A 24,060-nucleotide genomic window follows, 5' to 3' on the forward strand; every position below is an offset into this window, starting at 1 on the left:
GGGCAGGGAAAACCAGGGGGTGGAGAACACAAGGGGGGACAGGGAGCACTTGGGGGGAGGGGTAAAGCACTGTGGGGAGCTGAAGAGCATGGGGGGGCTAAAGAACAGGGGGGTCTAGTGCACTGGGGGGGCTAAAAGCACTGAGGGGGGGGATTAGGAGCACTGGAGGAGGTTAAGAACTTTGGGGGGCCAGCAAAAGAAGTTGTATAGGAGGGGGATGGGGCAGCTGCATATAGATGAATTGATCTTTCCCTATTCTTCCTGCAGGAAGAATAGAGAAAGATGAATTCCTCTATATGCAGTAGCCCCATCCCCCTCCTATCCAGCACACACTTTTGCAATGGGCACTCCCCTTCTTCCCGCCGCGGCTCCGCCCCCTATTACCGCCGTGGCTCCGCCCCCGCTAGCAGCACTGAAGGAGCTGCCATGGCAGCTGCCTTCACACTGCGGGATCTGTCTGAACACACCGGGCAGGACACCCGGGGCGGGCCGCCCCCCCCATTGGTACGCCACTGTGTGCACCCCAAAGCTAAAACACATATTCAGTGGCGTACCTAGAGCATTTGGCACCCGGGGCGGATCCTATATCTGGCACCCCCCCCCCCAACTTTAAAATGTAAAAACACCCACAAAAAAATTGTAATGTGTTCAAGAATATATTTTTTGCATAAATTTCACAGCCCCCCATCACAGTGCCCCTTTAAGTTTGAGTAATAGATTGGAGACTTGCTAAAGGAGATATTCAGAGACTGCAGACATGATACAGGAGATGGTCAGAGACTAAGGGCATGATACAGGAGATGGTCAGAGACTGAAGACATGATACAGGAGATGGTCAGAGACTGAGGACATGATACAGGAGATGGTCAGAGACTGCAGACATGATACAGTAGATGGTCAGAGACTGCAGACATGATACAGTAGATGCTCAGAGACTGAGGACATGATACAGTAGATGGTCAGAGACTGCAGACGTGATACAGGGGATAGTCAGAGACTGAGGACATGATACAGAAGACTGCCAGAGACTGCAGACATGATACAGAAGACTGCCAGAGACTGCAGACATGATACAGGAGATGGTCAGAGACTGCAGACATAATACAGGAGATGGTCAGAGACTGCAGACATGATACAGGAGATGGTCAGAGACTGCAGACATGATACAGGAGATGGTCAGAGACTGCAGACATGATACAGGAGATGGTCAGAGACTGCAGACATGATACAGGAGATGGTCAGAGACTGAGGACATGATAGAAGATAGAAGAGCACTAGGGGGGCCGGAGAGCACAGACGAAGCAGAGAGCACTGGGGGTTGGAAGGTGCAGGGGGTGGAGAGCACTGGGGGGGACAGGGAGCACTTGGGGGGCGAGCAGGGAAAACCATGGGGGTGGAGAGCACTGGGGGGGGGGGGAAGGGAGCACTTGGGGGGGTGGGCAGGGAAAATCAGGGGGGTGGAGAGCACTGGGGGGGGACAGGGAGTACTTGGGGGGCAAGCAGGGAAAATCAGGGGGGTGGAGAGCACTGGGGGGACAGGGAGAACTTGGGGGGAGGGGGCGGGCAGGGAAAACCAGGGGGTGGAGAGCACTGGGGGGGCAGGGAGCACTTGGGGGGTGGGCAGGGAAAACCAGGGGGGTGGAGAGCACGGGGGGGACAGGGAGCACTTGGGGGGCGGGAGAAAGCACTGTGGGGAGCTGAAGAGCATGGGGGGGGCTAAAGAAAAGGGGGGGTCAGCAAAAGAACTTGTATAGGAGGGGGATGGGGCAGCTGCATATAGAGGAATTGATCTTTCCCTATTCTTCCTGCAGGAGGGAGAGGAGGAGAATCAGTTATTCAGCAGGAAGCTGCAGGAAGATTAGAGAAAGATTAATTCCTCTATATGCAGCTTCCCCATCCCCCTCCGATCCAGCACACACACTTGGGCAATGGGCACTCACCTTCTTCCCACCGAGGCTCCGCCCCTTCTTCCCGCCGAGGCTCCGCCCCCTTATTCCCGCCGCGGCTCCGCCCCCTTATTCCCGCCGCGGCTCCACCCCCCCCCGCTAGCAGCACGGACTGAAGGAGCTGCCACTGCAGCTGCCTTCACACTGCGGGATCTGTCTGAACACACCGGCAGGACACAGGCTGACACCCCCCAGAGCGTGGCACTCGGGGCGGGCCGCACCCCCGCCCCCCCCATTGGTACGCCACTGCACATATTCGTGTGTGCATTTGTATATACAGTATACTGACAGTGTCAGTAGGGCAGAGATTTGTGTCAGTAGGGCAGTGGATCATGTCAGTAGTTTTTATTTTTATTCTTTTTTATTTGTGAAATGTGTATATACAGTATACTGATGGTGTCAGTAGGGCAGTGTGTGGACCATGTCAGTAATTTTTATTTTTATTATTATTTTTTTTACAATCTTTTTTAGTAGTCTGGTTAGGGGGCTTTGGTGAAATGTGTATATACAGTGGTGATCAAAAGTTTGGGCACCCCAGGTAAAAATTTGTATTAATGTGCATAAAGAAGCCAAGGAAAGATGGAAAAATCTCCAAAAGGCATCAAATTACAGATTAGACAATCTTATGTTAACAAAAGTTAGATTTTATTTCCATCATTTACACTTTCAAAATAACAGAAAACAAAGTTTGGGCACCCTGCAGAGTTAATATCTTGTAGTGTCCCCTTTGGCAAGTATCACAGCTTATAAACGCTTTTTGTAGCCAGCCAAGAGTCTTTAAATTCTTGTTTGAGGTATCTTTGCCAATTCTTCCTTACAAAAGTCTTCCAGTTCTTTGAGATTTATGGGCTGTCTGTCACACACTGCTCTTTTAAGGTCTATCCATAGATTTTCAATTATGTTGAGGTCAGGAGATTGTGAAGACCATGGCAAAACCTTCAGTTTACACCTCTTGATGTAATCCCCCGTTGATTGAGGTGTGTTTAGGATCATTATCCAATTGTAGAAGCCATCCTCTCTTTAACTTCAGCTTTTTCACAGATGGCATCAAGTTACCATCCAAAATTTGCTGAAATTTTATTGAATCCATTTTTCCTTCTACTCGTGAGATGTTCCCTGTGCCACTGGCTGCAATACAACCCCAAAGCATGATTGATCCACCCCCATGCTTAACAGTTGGACAGAGGTTCTTTTCATTAACTTCTGTGCCCCTTCTTCTCCAAACGTACCTTTGCTCATTCCGGCCAAAAAGTTCAATTTTAACCTCATCGGTCCACAGAACTTGTTTCCAAAATGCATCAGGCTTGTCTATATGTTCATTTGCAAAGTTCAAACGCTGATTTTTGTGGTGAGGACGTAGAAGAGGTTTTCTTCTGATGACTCTTCCATGAAGACCATATTTGTACATGTATCTCTTTATAGTGGAATAGTGTACCACAACTTCAGTGTCTGCCAGATCTTTCTGGAGGGATCGTGCAGTCAAACAGGCGTTATGAATTGTTTTTCTCACAATCCTGCGAGCTGTTCTGTCTGATATTTTTCTTGGTCTTCCAGATCTTGCTTTAACTTCCACTGTTCCTGATGACTGCCATTTCTTAATTACATTCCGAACAGAGGATATTGACATCTGAAAATGCTTTGCTATCTTCTTATATCCTTCTCCAGCTTTGTGAGCATCAACTATTTTCAGTTTCAGTTATCTAGACAACTGCTTAGAAGATCCCATGGTGCTGATTGTTGGGGCAAGGTCAGATGAGTCTGGGCATTTAAAACCTTTGAGATTGACATCACCTGGTCTTTCCAGACGATGATTGAGAACAATCCATGACACTGGCAGGTCTCAGCCTTGCAAAGGGGGCAGTGCATGCTATAAATTCTGCAGGGTGCCCAAACTTTTGCAGACACCATTTTTTTGTTTTCTGTAATTGTGAAAGTGTAAATGAAAAATCTAACTTTTGTTGACATATTATAAGACTGTCGAATCTGTAATTTGATGCCTTTTGGAGATTTTTCCATCTTTCCTTGGCTTCTTTATGCACATTAATACAAATTTTTACCTGGGGTGCCCAAACTTTCGATCACCACTGTACAGTATACTGATGGTGTCAGTAGAGCAGTGGACCATGTCAGTAGTTTTTTTCTTTAGAGGGCTTTGGTGAAATATCAGGGGCATCCCCGCCACATGAGGTGATTAGGGTGTGCCCAGGCACACCTGGTACACCCTGTGCGCACGCCTATGCGCTGACAACTTTTTTTCTCCCAATTTATAAAAGCCAAATACATTTTGGAGTATTATGAAATATGATGTATCCTTTTTCAAAAGCATCCAACCTGTCATTGTTGTGTACAGAAAATGTCAGAAGGAAAAGTACTGTATTTTCAATTGTTGTGTATCAATTGTCAGGATATTAGGCCTGTAAGTCTAATGTTCTCCATCATACCCTAACTGGAAAAATGGCAAACTTGTTAATAGACACACTATAGGAAAAGAATAAGAAGAAAATAACAATAGAAGAGTCTTGGTCAGCTTCCACATGTACTGCTAGGCCTCCATGAAGTCTCCTTTTTAAAATTTCCAAACACACAGAATCCAGTGTTAAGGGCCAGATATAAACACAGCATCACACAATGCTTCAGGTGCCAGAGGCACTAAACCAGATAAAGCTTTACTGAACATCAAACTGACGTGGTTGCGCAGCTGTACTGGCATTGAGACTATTAAGAGAAAATCATGAGAGTCGTACGTGTAGGCTGCCACTAATGATTTCTCCTTTTGAGATTGCCAACAGCCTGGCTGCTATCTCTGGGATTAGGCCCGGCAATAGGGTTCCATGCATAAGGGCCCATTTACTTCTTTGCATTGCCTTAACATGTTGCATGTTAATGTACATTACATTAGGGCAGCCCATTCAAGTGACTGGACTGCCAATGCTCCATAATATAAATAAAATCGCATGTAACTCTTTTTTGTAATGTTGCGACATGCTACAACACAGGTGCAAATTCCTTAAGCATAAGGTGCTATTCAAAATGAATGTCATCTTAATGCAACAATGGAGTCGAATGTGTTACCACACAAGATGGTTACACACACAGTAACCTTAACGCGCCACGAAAGTGGGAATCTGACCTCAGAGCATGTATCCGGATGAAGATGTGCTTGAATTGCTTGCACAATAAATGGATTTGTTTTTGCTGGCGTGGAGTGCAGTGATTTCCCTGTTTAAATCAGGGGCGGCCGTCCATTGAGGGCGCAGGGGCGCCCCCCCCTATTCATGCATCCGGCCCCCTTATCTACATGCAAGGTGCCAGACGCCTGGATTCCAATAGGGGATTTTTTTTTAAGCATGTGATTAGAGCCAGAGGCTCTAATAGGCTTCAGAAAAGGGTGGGCTCGGGGCGCAGAGCTCTGCGCCCGGAGCCCACCCAGTTGTGTGACAATAGCGAATGAATATTCGCTATTGTCACACTGACTCTAATCCCAGCCAATCAGGAAGAGGGTTGTGAGGCCCCCTTTCCCGATTGGCTGAAAAGAGCAGCGATCTTACTGGTCAGTGGCCAGGAAGAGGCAGAAGACACATGGCAGCTGGAGGAGGACAGCGCTCCATGACAGGAGGTGAGGAGGTAAGGAGGTAAGGAGGCAGGGGGGGGGGGAATGTGTCGTCTGACTGACTGACCCGACCGACCAACCAACTGCACATTGGTTTGCCGCCCCCCCACCCCAAGTTACCGAGCACCAGCCGCCACTGGTTTAAACTATTGCCTGGCTGCTATCCTAATATTTTGGCAGCAGTACTCTTTGAACCATGGAACGTATCTGACTTTTCGGTTCATGTTTGTTTTAGGTCAGTGACTCCAATAGGCCAGACACAGTCAACCAGAATTTGCAGGAGACCAGCAATGGCAGCCCTTATCTTTTAGTCATGACAAATATACTTACAGTGGTTATATTTCCAGCTTGTATGCTTTCATACTCAAGACAACAATTCCATGATCTATACCTGTGATGGTGAACCTTGGCACCCCAGACGTTTTGGAACTACATTTCCCATGATGATCAACTACACTGCAGAATGCATGAGCATCATGGTAAATGTAGTTCCAAAACATCTGGGGTGCCAAGGTTTGCCATCACTGATATTCTATACACTGCTCTGAATAGCACTATGGCAGATAGTGGCAGTCCATCTGTATGTCAGCCACATTAATGACATAATATTAATTTGTGTTGGACAGGTGCTGCAATGCTGTTCTGGACTCCCCGATGTCATTTCTCTGCTCTACAATTCATACTTAAGCCTACAAATCTACAGCAAATGGAGAAAGGATATTCCAGACGATGTCTTCAAGGTGTGGCTCTCTAATGTGTAAATCATACCCCTACTTGTATTCCCCTGGCCAATGTGGCTCACATACATTTAAATCAGATTTCCAGATGTTTGCTCCTTAGTTGTAAATTTCTTTCCTGCAACCACAGTTGCAGGAAAGAAGTTTGTGCAATTCCCCCATCAACACAGACAGTGCTGATGCTGACAGAGGAAAATCCCTCCTGCCGAGCCATTGTTTGCTCCCTGCGAGGGGGGCGGGCGGGGGAAACCGTCACTGCCGGGAGAAGACAGTGATTATCGATTCGCTAGCGATAATGGTCAGAGAATCCGTCAGGCTGGTTGTACCCAAGTTGATTGATCAACTTGGTACATTTAGCCTGCCCATTAACACAAGAATAATCTGGCAGGCTGGTTGTACACAACCAGCCTGCCCATTACCATGGTCCGGCTGAACCAGCCGAGATTCAAACCATGTATGGTCAGCATACCTCATTACAAGCTTAGGCTCTGTTTCCTGCTTGGCAGTGATACACATTAATTGTTTTACTGCTTCTTTTCACAATCAAGTTGACCAAATGATTGACAACAGTGCCCTCTGTGTGTGCCTGATATTTTATCTCAACTGTTGTTAAGCACCAAGCAAAGTGATAGCATTGCCTATTGACAGCTCCCTCTAGTGTCCATTTGAACTTAGGCAGGCCATACATGGAGCACATTTCTTTCCTGCAACCACAGTGTTGACAGGGGAATCCCTCCTGCCAAGAAATTGTATTCTACTGGTGGGTGGGCAGGGAAACTGTCCCCGTCGGCAGAAGACAGTGATTATTGCTAGCGTTTATACCAGCCGCTAGCGATAATTGTATATAAAATCCATCAGGTCGGTTGTTCCCAAGTTGATCAGTCGATCAACTTGGTACATTCAGCCTGCCCATCCATGGTTCAAATCTCAGCTGGTTCCTGCTGAACTGGTCCAGATACAAACCGTTTATGGCTGGCCTTAAAACAGAACTAAAGTTCCACTGTTTTTCACTGTGAGCAGGCAGGTTTTTTCCTTTGCAGAAGAGACATGCAATTTCTCCTTTGCAATAAAATTGACCTACCTACCTACCCTCAGCAATACCTGGCATGTAAACTGAGCCAGTACAGGCATAGTGATGTACATGGCCCTGTCGCTGTCCTCTTTTGGGTTTAGGGCGCGCACATGAGTGCCTCCTTGCCAACGTGGATTTTGTCAGCAGGTCCCAACCAATGATTCATGGCTGGGACCTGCTGAACAGCTGTGTCCAATCACAGCCCAGAGCATTTTGTTGACAAACAACACATGGATCTGGACAGAGGGAAATATCTCCTGATTTCTTATCTCTGCAAAGCAGGGATAGGAAACAAAAAGATATTTAGTAAAAAGCAGCACACATTGCACAGATCCACACTTGTTAGGCACACAGTTAACCCTTTAAATGTCCTAGATGTTAACCCCTTCCCAGCCAGTGTCATTACTACAGTAACAGTGTACAGTATTATCATTGATCCCTGTATTACAGTCACTGGTGATGTCACTTGCAGTTAGTCAATTCCCACCCAGCGTCAGTTAGTGTCAGATTGCCCACACTGGAAAAGGGTCCAATACGTCTTTGGCTCAGTTTCAGGTCCAAATACAGGTAAAAATTTGGACCTGATTCGCACCTGAAACAGAGAACAGGGACGCACCTGGCCCCCTGCTGAGAGCCGCGGCTGCAGCTAGTATACGCGGCCTAAAACAAAAAAAATTTCAGTATATATACCATAATTTGTAGACACTATAACGTTCACGCAAACCGATTAATATACACTTATTGAGATTTTTTTTTTACCAAAGATATGTAGCAGAATACATATTGGTCTAAATTTAGGGAGAAATTGTTTTTTTTTTTTTTAATTTATTATGTTTTATAGCACAAAGTAAAAAATATTTAATTATTTTCAAAAGTTTTAGTCTTTTATGCCTTTATATAATAAAAAATAGAAAATAAAAAAAAATAGATGTGATCAAAACCACCAAAAGAAAGCTCTATTTGTGTAAAAAAAAAAAAAATTATATAAATTTCATTTGGGTACAGCATTGCATGATTTTGCAATTACCAGTTAAAATAGCACAGTGCTAAATAGCAAATAATGACCTGGTCATGAAGGGGGTAAAATCTTCCAGAGCTGAGGTGGTTAAAGAAGTCCATTCATAACACTTTTGTGCAACCTATGTGCCTGACATGTGTGATGTGTAGTGCTGTGGTCATGTTGACTGTACCGTATATACAGAAGTGCTGTGCTGTGCATTACAGCAATGGGGAAGTTTGAACATGCCCCGAAGCCCCCGTTCACACTGAATGCGACTTTGAAATTGTGCTACTTCAAGCGGAGTTCCGGGCACAGAAATGATTTTTCAATAAACATACCCCCGGGACAGTCAGGGCTAGTACATTCCACAATGGCTAGCCTCTGATCTGTCCCGGTTCGCACTTACCTTTTAGAAGAAATACTTACTTATAAAATTTCTTCCACAGCGTTTCCATCTCTCTTGTGGGTAGCTGAAGCCGGCGCGGTCCTCTTCTGTGTCTTCTTGTCTCAGAATGCGCCTGCACCGGCCCCTCTCGTCACTTCCGGTGCGGCGCCGCATTCCTCCACAGCTTCTGGGCATGCCCAGAAGCTGTTTAGCAGGGGAATGCGGCGTCGCCCGGAAGTGACGACCGGGGTCGGTGCCGTCACATTGATTCCTGGGAGCGATGACGTTCAGCTCCCAGGAATCAGTGCAAGCCAGGAAGTGACGGCGGAGCCGCGGCGCTGAGGGAGGAAGTGAAGACTAGGTGAGTATATTCGATCTTCAATTACAAGGTGAGTTTTAAAAAAAAAAAAAACCTAACTATCCAATTCCTTTTCAGGTGAAGGGGAACAAGCGGACGGGCACAAAAAAAAAATATCGATTTTGTGCCCGGACCTCCGCTTTCAGCACGATTTCAAAGCCGCTGGTCAGTGCGATTTCATGTGCGGCTTACCGCCATTTCATGCACAGATGTCAATGCAAGTCGCAAATGAAATTGCCAAAAATAGTGCAGGAACCTTTTTCAAATCGGTGTAAGTTGGAGTTGCACCGATTTAAATGGCTCCATAGGCACAAATAGACTTGTAATGCGATTTTGAACTGTCAAATCTCGTGACAAGTGGCACTAGTGCAAACGGGGGCTAAATGATATCTATGAGAATGTATATTGATATACTATATATTAATTCAGCTAATAAAATGGCTGTCTTCTTAAAGTGTTACTAAACCCAGGGCCCTGCATTCACTATATCTGGTCTCCAACAGTACACAGAACATGGAAATTCAATTATTTTAGTAAATATAAAATGCTAAATACCTTTTCTCATCAGCAGTATATAGCTAACCTCCCAACTTTTTGAGATGGGAATGAGGGACAACTACTAGCAAAAGTATATATGCATAGGACACCCCCTCTGCCACGCTCCCTTAGAGAATTACCCAAAAAAGAAATTAGTTAAACCCACAAAGGATTTTTTTTTTATCACTACTATTCATCTATATTGGAAAAATGAGAACTTCCGCGCTATGGATTAAGTGGATAGATAATTAAGTGAAAAAATGTGTGTATAAATAAATAAATAAAAAATATAAAATATATGTAGTAAATGTATGAAATATAAAAAATATATATATATATATAGATATATCTAAAAATAGGCTGCAGCCTCCCTGGATGATAGTCCGGAGACTATGCACTGGATATAAAAGGAATAGGGGTGATGGCGCTGCCTATATAATTTAGATATAATAAAAAGCTGTGCTGCAAAGTGCCTTAAACTAAAAGCAATAATGTGTAATATTCAAACAATAATATATTTCATAAAAACTTCAATTAAGTGCAAGTGCAAGGTATAAAAGTGCCTGCAGAAAGATTAGAAAGTGACTGGTGCAATGATGTATGAGCAATAAATAATATTTAACATGCAATATTATTGTGCTAAAAAGTATATAATACTATATAAAGTGAGCTGTTCCACTAATACCACGTGTTGGTATGGGGAATAAAAAAGTGCCAACAGAGCAACAATAGAAAAAAGTTATTATTTTAAAAAATACAGCTTGCAATGTCCAATAAGAAAGATCCAGTAGAAAAGTCTATTTCATGTGCGGTGACTTCAAAAGCAATAAAAGTGACAACACTCGGAACAAACCGACACTCAGGTGGAAAGGTGACCCCGTGGTGGGTGGTAAGGTGCTGGGATTCCTTTGATAAAATTGCACACTTACCAGAGACACCCACCCCACACAGGGGTATAGAGCGGGTGTATTTATGGGTCTGGCAACCTAGCGGTATCCTCCTATCCCTGGGTGGAGGGCGTGTGCCGAGGATCAGGCTGGTCCTGGTATGGATGTGCCCTAGGATGGTCCCCTGTGTGCCTTCCTGCCTAGGTATATTCCGAGCGATCCACTCAGCTCCACTCCCGATATTTAAACCAGAAAATAAATGGTGGACATAGTGTAATTCCGCGATATGCTTTATTGAGCAGAAATTTGAAAAGGTACTCACATTAAACAGGAAAAAAACGAGCGTGACTGTATTGTCCGAGCGCTTGCGATCCAAGCCTCGTTCCCATATAGGTTTACCGGAAATGACTTGACACGCTGTACGCGTTTCGTAGCTTGTACGTCATCAGCAGCTGCTGATGACGTACAAGCTACGAAACGCGTACAGCGTGTCAAGTCATTTCCGGTAAACCTATATGGGAACGAGGCTTGGATCGCAAGCGCTCGGACAATACAGTCACGCTCGTTTTTTTCCTGTTTAATGTGAGTACCTTTTCAAATTTCTGCTCAATAAAGCATATCGCGGAATTACACTATGTCCACCATTTATTTTCTGGTTTAAATATCGGGAGTGGAGCTGAGTGGATCGCTCGGAATATACCTAGGCAGGAAGGCACACAGGGGACCATCCTAGGGCACATCCATACCAGGACCAGCCTGATCCTCGGCACACGCCCTCCACCCAGGGATAGGAGGATACCGCTAGGTTGCCAGACCCATAAATACACCCGCTCTATACCCCTGTGTGGGGTGGGTGTCTCTGGTAAGTGTGCAATTTTATCAAAGGAATCCCAGCACCTTACCACCCACCACGGGGTCACCTTTCCACCTGAGTGTCGGTTTGTTCCGAGTGTTGTCACTTTTATTGCTTTTGAAGTCACCGCACATGAAATAGACTTTTCTACTGGATCTTTCTTATTGGACATTGCAAGCTGTATTTTTTAAAATAATAACTTTTTTCTATTGTTGCTCTGTTGGCACTTTTTTATTCCCCATACCAACACGTGGTATTAGTGGAACAGCTCACTTTATATAGTATTATATACTTTTTAGCACAATAATATTGCATGTTAAATATTATTTATTGCTCATACATCATTGCACCAGTCACTTTCTAATCTTTCTGCAGGCACTTTTATACCTTGCACTTGCACTTAATTGAAGTTTTTATGAAATATATTATTGTTTGAATATTACACATTATTGCTTTTAGTTTAAGGCACTTTGCAGCACAGCTTTTTATTATATCTAAATTATATAGGCAGCGCCATCACCCCTATTCCTTTTATATTCATCTATATTGGCTTTTGAAATTTACAAATGCAGCAATTTAGACATTTTTTTGAAAGATAAAAAGTGCATTTTATATGCAACTATATAGATCAGACCAAAATGAGGGACAAATGAGGAGGAAAGAGGGACAGGGGGACATTGCTTCAAATCAGGGACAGACCCTCGAAATTCGGGACAGTTGGGAGATATGATATAGCAGTTTTGTGACTTCTATCAGTGTCTGGGTAATGCTTGTAGGAGGAAGAGTTTTCATTCTCCTCTGACTCTCCTATAAGGCTACATGGCCCCTGTCTTTCTGTCTGGACGGTGCTGATTGGCCCTGTTTTGATTGCACGCACCCTCTCCCCCCCCAAAAAAAAACTCTCTAGCAATACACACCAAACTGGGCATGCATGTGCATCAGCAGTATATAGAAGTCTTGTGAGTTCTATCAGTGCCTAACAGAGCACTGGTTAAAGCCTGTAGTGGGAGTTTTCATTCTCCCCTGATTGTCCTATGAGGCTGCAGGACCCCTGACCCTCTGTCCTGACAGTGCTGATTGGCCCTAACAATCTCTGGCAAACCTCTCAAGCAATACACACCAAATTGAGCATGTGCAGCTTGCCCCCAAGGCTCAGTTCTATCATTAGATGGTTTGGGGACAGTGGAAGAAGGGGAGGATCACAGAAGACAGGATCAAACAGCCTTTTTACACAATATGCAGAAATAACCCCTTAAGTTCCACAGTGAGTATAACAAGGATGCTTTACTGCATACTGTATACAGACTTATTTTACTGCTGTGGGTTTAGTAAAGCTTTAGGGTATATTCACACCTGCAAATGCACCCTGCCCAGTAGATGTGATACGCAGCTCCACACAGCTCCACACAGCTCCACATACAATGTGAGAGAAAGCCCCAACAGATAAAACTATTATTTTTTTCTTTTGTCACTCAAGCAAAAATGTATATTTTTTAAAGCTGAAATGGCCATATGTTTTTGTGATATTTGTCACCATACATGAGACCTGATATAATACACCTGTCTCGTCAGATAATTCAGTTTCTATATTGTCTTTCTCTAGACGCACCACGCCTTCTACACAGCGTTCTTCAATCTGTCTGGAAATGTCCGCTCCCTGCAGCACTTGTGCCGATTTACTCTGCGAAAACATTTTGGCAGTCAGTGTTACCTTTTCATTCCTTTATTACCGGTCCCACTAGTCATAAAAGACTATCTGCTGCTCCTCAACGAGCAGAGTGGCTGCCTGCTCTAATTTATCATACATTTCTACTTTTTTTTAATCTTCTGTTTCCCGCTTCTAATATTTTTAGTCATTTTTAAATATTATGCAGGGGAAATAAAAACAGTAAGGGCTCATTTACCTAAGTGTTGTCCTCTGAAGAGCAATTCACAGTGGATCAGTTTTCAGAGGGCATTTAAACTGGTGAGGAGGTGATATGTTGCCTGCTCACTGCCTCTTTTAACCTCTAAAAGCTGGCAATGCATGCAGTTGTGGCACAGCCCCATTTAGTTGAATGGGTTGCACTTGGCAAGTGGTACTGCACACTGAAGACAACAGGGAGTATAATACTTGCCATGCCCCAAAGCAAATAATTACGGCCGCGGCAAGTATATGACCCCTTCTGACTGCCCTTCCAGCCTAAGACTGGGTTCAGTGACCAATTCTCAGTGGACCCAGACTGGGATTATGACCGGCTCTCATTGGAGCCAGTTAACACAGGCAGGCCCGGACTGGGACAAAAAATAGGCCCGGGCATTTTAGGCTGAGCAGCCCATTTTTTTTTTTTTTTTAACAAAATGACCAATGATGAACAACTACCGGTTTCTCTTTGTTTTTTAGTTATATTTAGCCTGCACACCCATGCAATCCGATTCTGCAAATCGCGCTGCGTTTTGCGGGGTGTCGTTAACCTAACATACACTCCATAATCTGTTTGCATGGACTGGTTGCTATTTAGATGCAGTCCGCATTTAGTGTGAACCCAGGCTAAGAGATAACAGGTAATTTTAGGGTACATTAAAAATATATTACCCAATTTTTGGGTAAAATATAAAAGATGAGTTTGTGTCAAGTAAATAAATACCTTAAGACTATGCATGCCCGAAAATAGCAACACATTTCAGTACCCTATATTTTCTATAGGCAAAGCTATTAAAGATCATAGAGGTCATCAGTTCAGAGTTAACCATGAAAAATTATCCTATAATTATTGCTCTCATTCCAGTGTGCAGGGTCATATATTACACGTGTAGTAAAATCAAGGTTTTTGTTCACAGGCGCCCCCAAAATTTGTATGTAGTTTCGTATGGTGGTGGTGGGATAGGGATGACATCAGTAGTAGTGGTGGTGGGATAGGGGTGACATCAGTGGCATTGGTGGTGGGGATAGGGGTGACATCAGTGGCAGTGGTGGTGGGGATAGGGGTGACATCAGTGGTGGTGGGGATAGGGGTTACATCAGTGGCAGTGGGAATAGGAATGACATCAGTGGCAGTGGGGATTGGGATGACATCAGTGGCAGTGGTGGGGATAGGGATGACATCAGTGGCGGTGGAGGTGGGGATATAACTTGACATCAGTGGTGGTTGGGATAGAGATAACATCAGTGGCAGTGTTGAGGATAGGGATGACATCAGTGGGAATGATGAGGATAGGGTTGACATTAGTGGGAGTAGTGGTAAGGATAGGGATAACATCAGTGGCAGTGGTGGTGGGGATAAGGATGACTTCAGTGGCAGTGGTGGTGGGGATAGGAATGACAATGTCCACTGCCACTGATGTCATCCTTATACTCACCACCATTGCCACTGATGTCATCCCTATCCCCACCTCCCCACCACCATCGCTACTGATGTTATCCCTATCCCCCCCATCACCACTGCCTCATGGGAGCTGTAGAGATCAGACAGAGGGATGGCCGTGGGAGGGATGGGATCAGGCAGAAGGATGGCAGTGGGAGGGATGGGATCAGGCAGAAGGATGGCAGTGGGAGGGATGGGATCAGGCAGAAGGATGGCGGTGGGAGAGATGGGATCAGGCAGAGGGATGGCGGTGGGAGGGATGGGATCAGGCAGAGGGATGGCAGTGGGAGGGATGGGATCAGGCAGAGGGATGGCGGTGGGATGGCAGAGCAGAGGGATGGCGGTGGGAGGAATGGGATGGAGCAGAGCAGAGGGATGGCGGTGGGAGGGATGGGATGGAGCAGAGCAGAGGGATGGCGGTGGGAGGAATGGGATGGAGCAGAGCAGAGGGATGGCGGTGGGAGGAATGGGATGAAGCAGATCAGAGGGATGGCGGTGGGAGGGATGGGATGGAGCAGAGCAGAGGGATGGCGGTGGGAGGGATGGGATGGAGCAGAGCAGAGGGATGGCGGTGGGAGGGATGGGATGGAGCAGAGCAGAGGGATGGCGGTGGGAGGGATGGGATGGAGCAGAGCAGAGGGATGGCAGTGGGAGGGATAGGATGGAGCAGAGCAGAGGGATAGCGGTGGGAGGGATGGGATGGAACAGAGCAGAGCACATAGATGGCGGTGGGAGGGATGGGATGGAGCAGAGCAGAGGGATGGTGGTGGGAGGGATGGGATGGAGCAGAGCAGAGGGATAGGAGTGGGAGGGATGGGATGGAGCAGAGCAGAGCAGAGGGATGGCGGTGGGAGGGATGGGATGGAGCAGAGGGATGGCGGTGGGAGGGATGGAATGGAGCAGAGCAGAGGGATGGCGGTGGGAGGGATGGGATGGAGCAGAGCAGAGTGTCTTGTGAAGTACCATTTCTTCCTTACCTTGCAGTTGCAGGCCTTGGGTGCCGGTGTCTTCGGTGCGGCGGCACACTGTTCCCGCTTCCCGAATCAAGCAGAAGGGGTCGCCTCTAGCTCCACCCCCTTCACAGCCAGTCCTCCCCCTCCAGTCCTGAGCTGAACTATGCTTGATGGCTGCGCCTGCGGAGCCGGCCGCAGTGAGCGCAGCCCGGCGGCTGCCAGCCTGCTACTAGTGCCTAGGATTAGGAGTGGGGACACTACACAGTGCAGTGACATACCCGGCCGGCCAGAAGAATATGCGGTAATGCGGCCGGCCGGCAAGCTCGGGACGGGACTCGGAGGGAGGGACACTGTCTGGGACTGGGTCCTAGGATACACAAAATAACATGCGCCCGGAAGTCGGCCCACCGTGCATATGCCTGGTCTGCCCTATGGCCAGTCCGGCCCTGCACACAGGTCCAGGATGGCCACAGTCATTTAAAAAGGGTCCTGTGCATCTTTGGGTCCGATTCAGGTGAGAATTCAGGCAAAAATTTGGAACGGATTCGCACTTGAACCAGTGAACAGAGACGCACCGGACCCAAGGCACAAAACACTGGGCCACATATGTGTGAACCTGGCCTAAAGGGGCAGTGGGGGGAAAGGGGGTAAAAAGGAAGGCTCAACCACCCCCCTTATCAACTGCATATGTGAACTTAACCTATTTTATATGAGAGGAGACCACAGAAAGTGGCATAGTGATTATCCCTTTTGCCTTGCAGCACCAGGGCCCTGGTTCAGATCCCAGAGTTTGTATATTCTTCTTACTGTGCTTGTGTGTGTTTCTCCTGACCCACCAAAAAACACGCTGGTTTGTTAATGGGTTCCTATGTAAATTGCTTATACTATGTATGTGGGCAGAGACCTTAGATTGTAAGCTCCTTGAGGGCAGAAATTGATGTGAATGTACAATGTATATGTAAAGTGCTGCATGTATTTTTGGTGCTATATGATAAATATGTAATTTACCTCTATCGCTAATATTTTACAATGCACAAGCTCTGCCTTTTTGTATTTGATGTAAATATAATAAGATTGTGAACAAAGTATTGTTATAACTTTTTCTTTTCACATTAGAATTGCATGCCTCCCATTTTTTTTTCAAATGAAAAAGTGGAACATCTTTTAGCACACAGTATGTAGACAAAGGACAGTTACACAGACCACAAAGACAGGGATATGCAGAAAATGATTGGCTAAACCACTCAAGTACTTTTTTACATCTTTTTTTTCTTTTTATTGGCTTTTCAAATGACTAAATGCAGTAATATAGAGGTTGGCTAAAAAGTGAAAAGCGTAGCATAATACTTTTTATACTGTAGCACTGTCCCCATAGGGCTTGCTGTATTGTGACATGTTGGGCCTCCTTTGATTACCAGCACACAATCACTTAGGGTACAGTTCACATATTCATCCTTACTCCCAATGGCTCGTTGCTCAATAAACAGTCCAGGGGTGTTGGATTTTAGTATTTATTGTGGAACTTGGATGGGAGAAGGGAATAGTGGGATACTCCAACAGGAACGATGTACATTGGATAAGCACAACTCTCACTTGGCCTCACCAGGTTGCTTGTGGAAGCAGTCTCACTGCTTAAACCATACTACCACATTTATAGAAAGAGTTAAGTCTCCTTGCTCTTTCTCCAGCAATATACTTGGTGATCTACATTCTCTTCAGGATACTCTCTAGCACCCCGTTTACTGACACCTGTCCACTGACTCTTCTAGTTGCTGGGGTGGCCCCCCTCAAGTCAGGCCCCTTGACACAGATCTGTACTCACTGTACTACAGAATCAGATCCTCCGTTGTCTCCCCTTTCAGTCAGCTTCACCGGACCTCCGGGTTCAGTTCCTCTCTAGCTCTCTAGGCCCTCAGGTCGACTACCTGAGGCCGCACGGCACCTCTAAAGAGAAGGAGGCAGCTGCCCCCTCCCTATCCAGACAAAAGACCCCTAGCACATGTGCTCTTGGTATTTATGCAATATCCTGTGCACTCATTTGTCTCCCTATTGGACCAATATGAAACACTCTACAGACAGACTGAGTTGAACCTGAGCATATTGAGCAGACCTTACTAGCAGATCCTGCTCTCTGGTAGGTAGAGAACAATATAGATTTACCTGCAATCCCTCTGGTAAGCAGACAGATTTCAAAAACTATACTTTCTCTCTAGCACCTACCTAGAAGGGTGCTACAATACTAAAATAGTACATTTTTTATAGAGATGTATACATCTGACCAAAAAAAGAGGGACAGCTGAGACAGCATGAGGGACAGCATGTCCCTGATTTGGGGGGACTTTCCCTGTTTGGGAACAAAGTCCATCTGTTCCACTTTCCTCCTCATTTGTCCCTCATTTTGGTCTGATCTATAAAGTTGTATATAAAATGCACTTTTTATTTTTTGTAAGATTGGGGAGATTAGACTCAAGCGGTGCATGCGTTTTCAAGACGTTCCGCCAGTCCAAAACTGCATTTAAGGGCGTGGCAGCACACTTATTTAAAAGGAACTGAAAAATTCACAGAAGACAGCAATTTCCCATGCAGGGGTTCCACCATTACTGTAAGTTGCACAACACTTCAGCCTCCTGGCTTACTCACTTGCCACACGGTTACTTCAGGCCTCAGGCCTTAGTTCTGCTCCTCAGACCAACGCAAAAGTTTCCTTCAAGTCAAGCTCTCTGATAGCTTACTCATGATCATCTCCTTGCTGATCTGTTGCAGACTACATCTGCTTCCTGGAGACATGCATGCTCTGGCGGCCCCCGTGCAGCCTCTCTGAACCCTAGAGAGGATAGGAGTCCTCCTGACTCCCATGCACAGACCTCCTTTCATAGGCCTGGGAACACCTTAATCACCTGGTGCACATTAGTATTATTGCTCTGTTTACCGGCGGAGAGATGGGAAAGATCTTCCTCCTATCCGCTCTGCCATTAGACAGCAGGGAGATGAGTGTATCAGGGGCCATATAAATGTAGACACACACACATGCATGTGTGTTTGAGCTCTGGGGTGCACAACCTAATGCAATAGGCTGTGCACAACTATGCCTCCTTGTCTTTTGGGTGGAGCCCGGAGCTCTAACCTTGGGTCTATTATGCTCCGATTGCCACCTGCCACCCGCGATCGCTCCCCACTGAGAGAGAAGAGCGGTCAGCTGTTGTAAACACAGCTGACCGTTCTTCTCTCTGGAATGATCACAGAGCGCCTGCGATCCTTCTATATAGGATCACATGTCTCTATGGTCATTCCATAATCCCCGCACCATACAGTTAGAATCACTCCCCTAGGCTCACATTTAACCCCTTGATCACCCACAGTGTTAACCCCTTCTCTGCCAGTGTCATTAGTACAGTAACAGTGCATATTTTTAGCACTGATTACTGTAATAATGTCACTGGTCCCCCCCAAAAGTGTCCTGCTAAAATCGCAGATCGCCGACGCCAAATCGCAGATCGCCACCATTACTAGTAAATAAAAAAAATAATACAAATGACATAAATCTTTCTAGTCAGTAGACGCACCTTTTGCGCAAAAAATCAAAAATGTGATTTTTTTTTACCAAAAATATGTAGCAGAAAACAAATTGGCCTAAAATTAAAAAATGTTGATTTTTAAAAAAAAAATTTTGGGAATGTTATGTAGCAGAATGTGAAAAATATATATTTTTTTTCAGAATTGTCGCTCTTTTTTTTAATATCACAAAAAATAAAAATCGCAGAGGTGATCAAAAACCATCAAAAGAAAGCTCTATTTGTGGGACAAAAAGTACATCAATTTTATTTGGGTACAGCATCGCACGATCACGCAATTGTCTGTTAAAGGAATTGCAAAATATGGCCTTGTCATTAAGGGGTAAAATCTTCCGGTCCAGAAGTGGTTAAATAGGCTCTGCCTGACCCAAGATGGCTGCTAGTCACATGAGGCAGCAGCATTCTAACCGGATAGCTGGAAATCACTCTTGGCGAAAAAAAACAACTAATAGATTCCTCCATCCTTTCGTGGAAATCACTCTTGGCAAATAAAAATCCAAAAAACAAATATATTCCTCCATCCTTGCCATATAGCGCAGGATGAATCTTTCGCTGTGCCTGCTGTAGGCAGCAGCGGCTGTCAGAATGCCTCAACAACCACCACATATGATTGGATGCAGCCACTGTCTGACTGAGAATTTTCCATCCAACCTTTTCAATTAAAGGATGGCAGATGGGAAGGTGGCAACTGGGCCACCCACAAAGCAATTTTTTATAAGTCCATCAGGAGCAAGTTTAAATTTGCATAGTGTTTGGCCAGTCTAACATGTAACTAAAGGCAAAACTTTTTTTTTTTTTTTTTTTATTGATAGAGTAAAGAGGAATTAGAACACCTATCAGGTTTTTAATGCTGTCTGTGCCCCCAAATTTTGGGTTGACGTCAGAACACTAATAGAGGGGAAATCTTCCAATGAGGACATTATTTCTGGTGACACACCAGGATTCCCTCACTTTGGAGAGAGTTCCTCTCACTTCCTGGTTGTCTATGGGACAGGAACTGAAGATAAATCTCCCCAATAGTATACAGACGTTATAACCCTCCCTTAATCTATCCAAAATGAGAAAAAAAGTTTTGCCTTTAGTTACACTTTAAGTGCTGGAACTGGTTTCAGGTCTACAGTGACTTTAGTGAGTTGAACAGAGATTCTCTTGAATTTTCATTATCTCTTATTTTGTATTTTAAGTGACATCTTTTTAAGGACTCCTTATGGTTTTCTACAGTTTTACAGATAAGTGGCATTTACAATCAAGGTAGGGTGATACCAGACACCAATTTTCTGTTCACATTGGGACTTAATGTATTACCAAATATTGCAATCAGTAAGATTTTTTTTAAAAAGTGGAGAAAAGTCAAAAAAGGAAAAAGACAGGTATTTGAAGCCCACTGAAATGTCCCCTTAAAGTAAATAACTTATCTCAAGGTGTAGCTAAACTTATTAAGATCTTATAGTATTTTTCACTGGTGCTAGAAATTCTTTTGGTGGAAATCAGCCTGTCCTCAAGCTTTCAGCTTTAGAGATGTCAGATGTTTTTGTTCATGCTGATTCCCAGTTTATGCAGCAATGAGTAATTCCTTGCCTCGCCTCTAGATGTTGCCCTTCCCCAGAATATAAATAGGCAAAGTGTGGGGTAGAGGGTAGAGTGCTTGTGGGCTCTAGGCACTCATGGGATACCACGGGCCCTGGAAATCAGTGATGTAGGACTCTGTGTAGATGACTCTACCTGGCTAGGAAATGCCATTAAATCATGTCCCCAGTTGGGCTCAGCGTAGGGCACAGGAATAAAGAAAACTGGTTGGCGAATTGAGCTGGGAATTTTTTCTGCTTTTGTCTCAACCAGGAATAAAGAGAACCTTTTCGTAGGGAAATCTTGTGGGGAGGAGCAGCGTGGTGCGCCGGCAGTAATTACGCAGGCTCTGGTTGTAGAGAACAGAACTTTTATTAATGAAGAATCCAGTAATTCACAACAAACCTGACTGGGAACACTCACGGCCTGTAGCAGCAATGTGTAGCAGAGCAGGTCTCAGATTTGCCAACAGAATCTCTTGAGGGGCAGAATGCAGCTTAGCTGTTCCAGATCCAAATAGGGAGGTCTCCAGGTAGAATGGCATGTCCCTATCCTTTCCCCACTCAGATGGGTGACCTGTCCTTACACTACCTACACACAAAATGCATACCAAGCCTAGGAGCCAAGACCTTAAATAGGCTCTGCCTGACCAAAGATGACTCATAGAGTCACATGGGGCAGCAGAATCCAACCGAATTAGATTTTCCAGCGACCCTGGAAACCATAGAGGACCCGTGTTCCTCTTGACTTTCTTTCCCCTTGCAATGCCACTGCAGTTGTACACCACCTGCAGTGGAGAAAGTAGACTGCACCTGCATATAGCTGAAAATTGCTCCTGGAAAAAATGACTGCCATTGCATGCAATAAACTTTTGAAAAGCAGCCTGGACTTGTCCCTCAGATTCCCATCGGTGACCTTTTCTAGAACAAGCACCTAGCAATGTCAGGGGGGGAGCGTTGTGATGAGGTGAACTGTGCGAGTTAGTATTCCAGACTACTCCCTCTAGAGTGGGGCTTGCACCCCCTGCTGGCAGTACCCATAGTTGAAATGTATGTGTCCCCACCTACACCTCTGCAGAGAGACCACTGCTTGGACAAAAATATCAGTGGTCATTCTCTGTAGTTTAATTTCAGGAGACATTAAGATTTCCTCTAAAAGGAGCTCCAGTGCCAGTAGAACAAACAGTTAGATCTTCACAAATTATTTTTGGCTATTTACTCTTACATTTTTTTTTTACTTGTGTTTACGAAAGCATCTCCATATACATGAGTAAAGCTCATTCATGTTAATGACAGGCGGTACACCGCACCTGGGCTGCCTGAGCAGATAAAATACTGTTTCAGTTACGCGGAAGGGGCTTAGGATGTCTTTGTGCAAGACCCCTGGGTGAAAACTTAAATTAGGCTTTAACCACTTCTGGACCGCCTGCCGTAGTTCTACGTCGGTACTTTGACATTAACCACTTAAGCCCCGGAAGATTTTACCCCCTTCCTGACCAGGGGGTTTTTTGCGATTTTTTACTGCTTGACTTTAACGGACAATTGCGCGGTCGTGCGACGCTGTACCTAAACAAATTTGACGTCCTTTTTTTCCCACAAACAGAGCTTTCTTTTGGTGGCATTTGATCACCTGTGCGATTTTTTGATCATGCGCTATAAACAAAAAAAGAGCGTCAATTTTGCAAAAATAACAATATTTTTCACATTTTTTTATATGAAATTCCCCCAAAAAAATGTAAAAATCAAAATTTTTAACATTTTCGGCCAATTTGTTTTATGCTACATATGTTTGATAAAAAAAATCGCAAAAAGCGTATTTTTATTGGTTTGCGCAAAAGTTATCGCGTTTACTAACAAAGGGAAAGATTTTTGTCATTTTTGGTGTTTTTTTTTTTAACAAGTAATGGCGGCGATCTGCGATTTTCTTGCGGGACTGCGACATTTCGGCGGACAGATCGGACCCTTGACTGACATTTTTGACACTTTTGGGGTTACCAGTGACATTACTGCAGTAATCAGTGCTATACATATGCACTGTTACTGCAAAAATGACACTGGCATGACACGCGCTCACATGTGTAAACGGTGTTCAAACCACAGATATTTCCAATCTAAACTGGTAACCTGTGGAATTTTTTAAAGTGTCGCCTATGGAGATTTTTAATTACCAATGTTTGTCGCCATTCCACAAGCCTGCACAATTTTGAAGCATGACATGTTGGGTATCAATTTACTCGGCATAACGTTATCTTTCACATTAAAGAAAAAAAATTTGGCTAACTTTACTGTTTTCTTATTTTTTTTGTTCAAAAAATTGAATTTTTTCCAAGAAAATTGCATTTGTAAGACCGCTGCGTAAATACAGTGTAACATAAAGTATTGCTCACTAAAACTAGAGGAAACCCGGTTTAACCTTAAAATACGTAAGGGGTTCTTCACTGTCAGAGCAGTAAGGATGTGGAATTCGCTTCCACAGGCAGTCGTATCAGCAGGGAGCATCGATAGTTTCAAAAAACGATTAGATGGGCACCTTAAAGACCACAACATAAAGGGGTATACAATATACGGCTAACAGCAAACACACACACATACATCATAGGTTGAACTGGATGGACTGGTGTCTTTTTTCGACCTCACAAACTATGTAACTATGTAACGATCTCCATTTTATTCTCCAGGGTCTCTGCTAAACAAATATATAATGTTTTGGGGTTCTAAGTAATTTTCCAGCAAAAAATACTGATTTTAACTTGTAAACAACAAGTGTCAGAATAGGCCTGGTCCTTAAGTGGTTAAAGGTAACCAAAACTTGACGAAGAAAAAGGGCAGATATAAACATTTACTACAATCTGAGAAAAATCTAAAATTTAATATGTTATTGTAATTTTAAATGTAATCTTTGATCTTTTTAAATCTACTGATTTCATTGAAATAATACCTGGTGAGTCTGTCATGAAGGCTCCAGTTTAGGCACTTTCTGTTAAAAGGTGACAACACTCTGTCCCTGTCTGGCCACTTCCTGTTATAGGGTGACAACACTCTGTCCTTGTCTGGCCACTTCCTGTTGTAGGGTGACAAAACTCTGTCCTTGTCTAGCAATTGCTCTTCTGCATTATCACTCTGTCACTTTTGGTGTAAACTGAAATGAGTATTGCTGATGCTTATTGTGCAGGCATGTTATGCTTTTGTCACCATTTAGAAGCCTACACCTAAGCAATGACATGTAGCTGCCACTTGTGCT

The 24,060-nt window shown here is 44.6% G+C and overlaps 1 protein-coding gene across 2 annotated transcripts in view; it reads left to right on the plus strand.

Moving 5' to 3' along the window:
• Window positions 1–13,296, plus strand: part of ASB18 (ankyrin repeat and SOCS box containing 18) — a gene marked incomplete at its 5' end in the record, with an annotated part of 51,163 nt that extends 37,867 nt beyond the window's left edge. Inside the window, 2 exons of one of the 2 annotated variants that reach the window (XM_082262398.1) lie at window positions 6,183–6,296; window positions 12,989–13,293. In XM_082262398.1, coding sequence (XP_082118524.1) covers window positions 6,183–6,296; window positions 12,989–13,180 — 306 coding nt within the window. In that variant the 3' untranslated portion in view covers window positions 13,181–13,293. Of the gene's footprint in view, window positions 1–6,182; window positions 6,297–12,988 lie in introns of both variants that reach the window. The other variant, XM_082262399.1, reaches the window with a different exon arrangement.
• Between the last annotated feature and the right edge of the window lie 10,764 nt (window positions 13,297–24,060).

The sequence above is a fragment of the Pelophylax lessonae genome, assembly GCF_965119305.1.
Source record: "Pelophylax lessonae genome assembly, chromosome: 6".
Lineage (NCBI taxonomy): Eukaryota > Metazoa > Chordata > Amphibia > Anura > Ranidae > Pelophylax > Pelophylax lessonae.